At 61.6% G+C, this 2,297-nt stretch overlaps 1 protein-coding gene across 1 annotated transcript; it reads right to left on the bottom strand.

The window, feature by feature from the left end:
* Tco025E_10085 (trans-sialidase) lies at positions 1-1,747 on the bottom strand (the record flags this gene model as incomplete). The annotated part of the gene is made up of 1 exon (XM_029376876.1): positions 1-1,747. A coding segment is annotated over one exon (1,747 nt), but the record flags the coding sequence as incomplete, so codon positions are not given.
* Positions 1,748-2,297: the final 550 nt, after the last annotated feature.

Here is a 2,297-nt window from a genome sequence, read left to right as displayed (position 1 = left end):
GTCGGCGGCGGAACCGTCCGTCTCTGCCGCCGGCCGCGGAAATCGGCTTGCCGTCGCTGAGCTTCTGCACCGCAGCTTCACCCAGCAGGTCGTTGTACAGCAGGACGTTGGCCAGCGTCACATGTTGGCTGCTCGCCGCACCGCCCCCGGCATCGGCCCCAAAGCAGAAGTGCGAGATCCTGCTTGCGTCGAAAATAGAGCCATCGTGGGTTCCATGGTAAATCTTGCTCCCGTCAACGTACACATAGCAGTCGTTTGTTTCCAGTTGCAGTGTCACTTGGTAGGTTTGGTTGGGTTCCCACTGCTCCAAAGACTCCTCAGACGCGCCGCGATGAGGTTTGGAGAGCCACTTCCGCTCATGGTTGTACGACAGCTCAAAGAGCACAGTGCTCGCTGCGTCGTCCATCTTCACCCGCAGCAAAGGGATGGGGCCGCCGTCCTTCTCCGGTACCGCGTGGATCGTCACCGTCACCGCAAGGGCGAACTTGTTGTTCGCAAAGTAGTACGGCTGGTTCTGCCCCAGTTTCCCCACGGGCCACTCCGCCCCCGCCCCGGCGCCGCTGAACGTCACGCCGTTCGTAAACTTCGTTGTTGCTCCATGAACTGTCGCGTTCACGCAGAGGTACTCGTCCTCCCACTTGCCGCCAGTTGACTTCCCAGACAAAAACCCCACCAGCCCTTCCGTGGGAAGAGGGCCGCTGCACATGCCCCTCCCTTGCGGGTCGAGGTTTCCGCTGGTTTTGCAGCTTTGCAAGGCGGTGTCCAATGCAGTCCAGCCCTTCACCACAGACTTTACCTGCTCCAGCTGCTCCGCCAAGTGCAAAGAGACAAGACTGTACGACTCCTCCCCCGTCTTCTTCCTCCTTTCGTATACCGAAATCAACTCCCCATCCTTGTCACTTTTGTACAACAGGGAGCTGGCAGCGGCGTCCTCCTCCGCGGCGGATATCGGCCCGACGTCGTACACGCGTCCCCTGTCCGTCAACCAAAGATGCAGACGACCTTGTGCTTTGCCGTCTTTGCCCTCAGAATACACCGGCGTCGTGAGGAGCATCAGTTTTTTTCCCCCAATGGTGGCAACGACAAACCCGCTTCGCACGCCATTCCCTCTTCGGGCGCGTGAGGTGCCCCACACACGGGAAAGCACCACGTCCTCATCCACCCACTCCTCTCCCCAGTAACGGGACCTCACCACCCTGTAGAAGCCCTCGTCGCAGGAGGTGACCATGTAGAGGGTCCCGTATTTCCTGTCCCACTCGGCGATGGCGGGGTTGGAGCAGCCGCTCACGGTCGTGCCCCACGAGAGCTCCCACGCTTCTTCGGGCCTTCGCGACTGCAGGACGAGGGAGACCACCGTCCCGTCTGCCTTTCGGGCCTGCACTGGGAAGGTGAGCGTCCCGTCGTCCAGCACGACACCAGTGCCGCCGCCGCCCACCACCTCCACGATGGACCTGTAATAAATCGTTGTGGGGAAGTAGGGCCACAGGGAGTAGGCGTCGGCCCACTGGATTTGACGTGTCTGCGCACTGAGCTTTGCGCTGGAGTCGAAGGCCACCTTTGCCAGCAGCAGTTCCGTGTAGGGGGCACTACTCCCGTTGGCGGGAACAGAGCCCGCGGCGACGTACTGTCCGAGGAGAAGGTAAACTGTGCTCCCGTTCACAATTGTCGTCGGCGGCATGAGACGCGGGACTCCTCCACTCGCGGGCTCAGCCGCCTGCGGAAAGTACGCCGTCAGCGCATCATCCATCACTCTTTCGCCCTGCGCCGCTGACGCCCCTTCAGCCGGGATGCCCCCTGCGGCAATGCCAGCAGCAACACCCACAGCGGAGCCTCCCACGTGAGCCCCAGCAAAGACGACGGTCTCCCCATTCACGTCAACAAGTCAAGGGACACGGAACGAACCCGTTGCGCCCTCGGAGTCCGCTTTGGCGCCCAAGCCAATGGTGGCATTCGCAAACGATTGAGGTTTGGGCACCCACTGACGAACTTCACCCTGCGCCTCCTCAGCGCTGGCACTTTCACAGCTGCCGCTGCGTATCAACAGCACGCAGAGGAGGAACAGCACCGCAGAAGAAAACAGGTGCCGGGGCATGTTGAGCCTCCGACTCTCACACTACTTGCGGTGGATCCGTGCAGGCCGCAACGATTGTGCCTGTGTGTGGGTGTGTATGCGTGTTGCTGTTTTTAGCTGCAAAGCCTTCGAAGCGCGCACAGAGACAGGTGGGGTTCGACGGGCAGGATGCCGAGGGACGGTGAGCACGGCACAGGCGCCCAGCCGGCAGGAAGGCGGGGAGCAA

The sequence above is a fragment of the Trypanosoma conorhini genome (assembly GCF_003719485.1).
Source record: "Trypanosoma conorhini strain 025E chromosome Unknown Tco_14.4_contig_01456, whole genome shotgun sequence".
Lineage (NCBI taxonomy): Eukaryota > Euglenozoa > Kinetoplastea > Trypanosomatida > Trypanosomatidae > Trypanosoma > Trypanosoma conorhini.
This window is presented reverse-complemented; position numbering and strand designations above follow the sequence as displayed.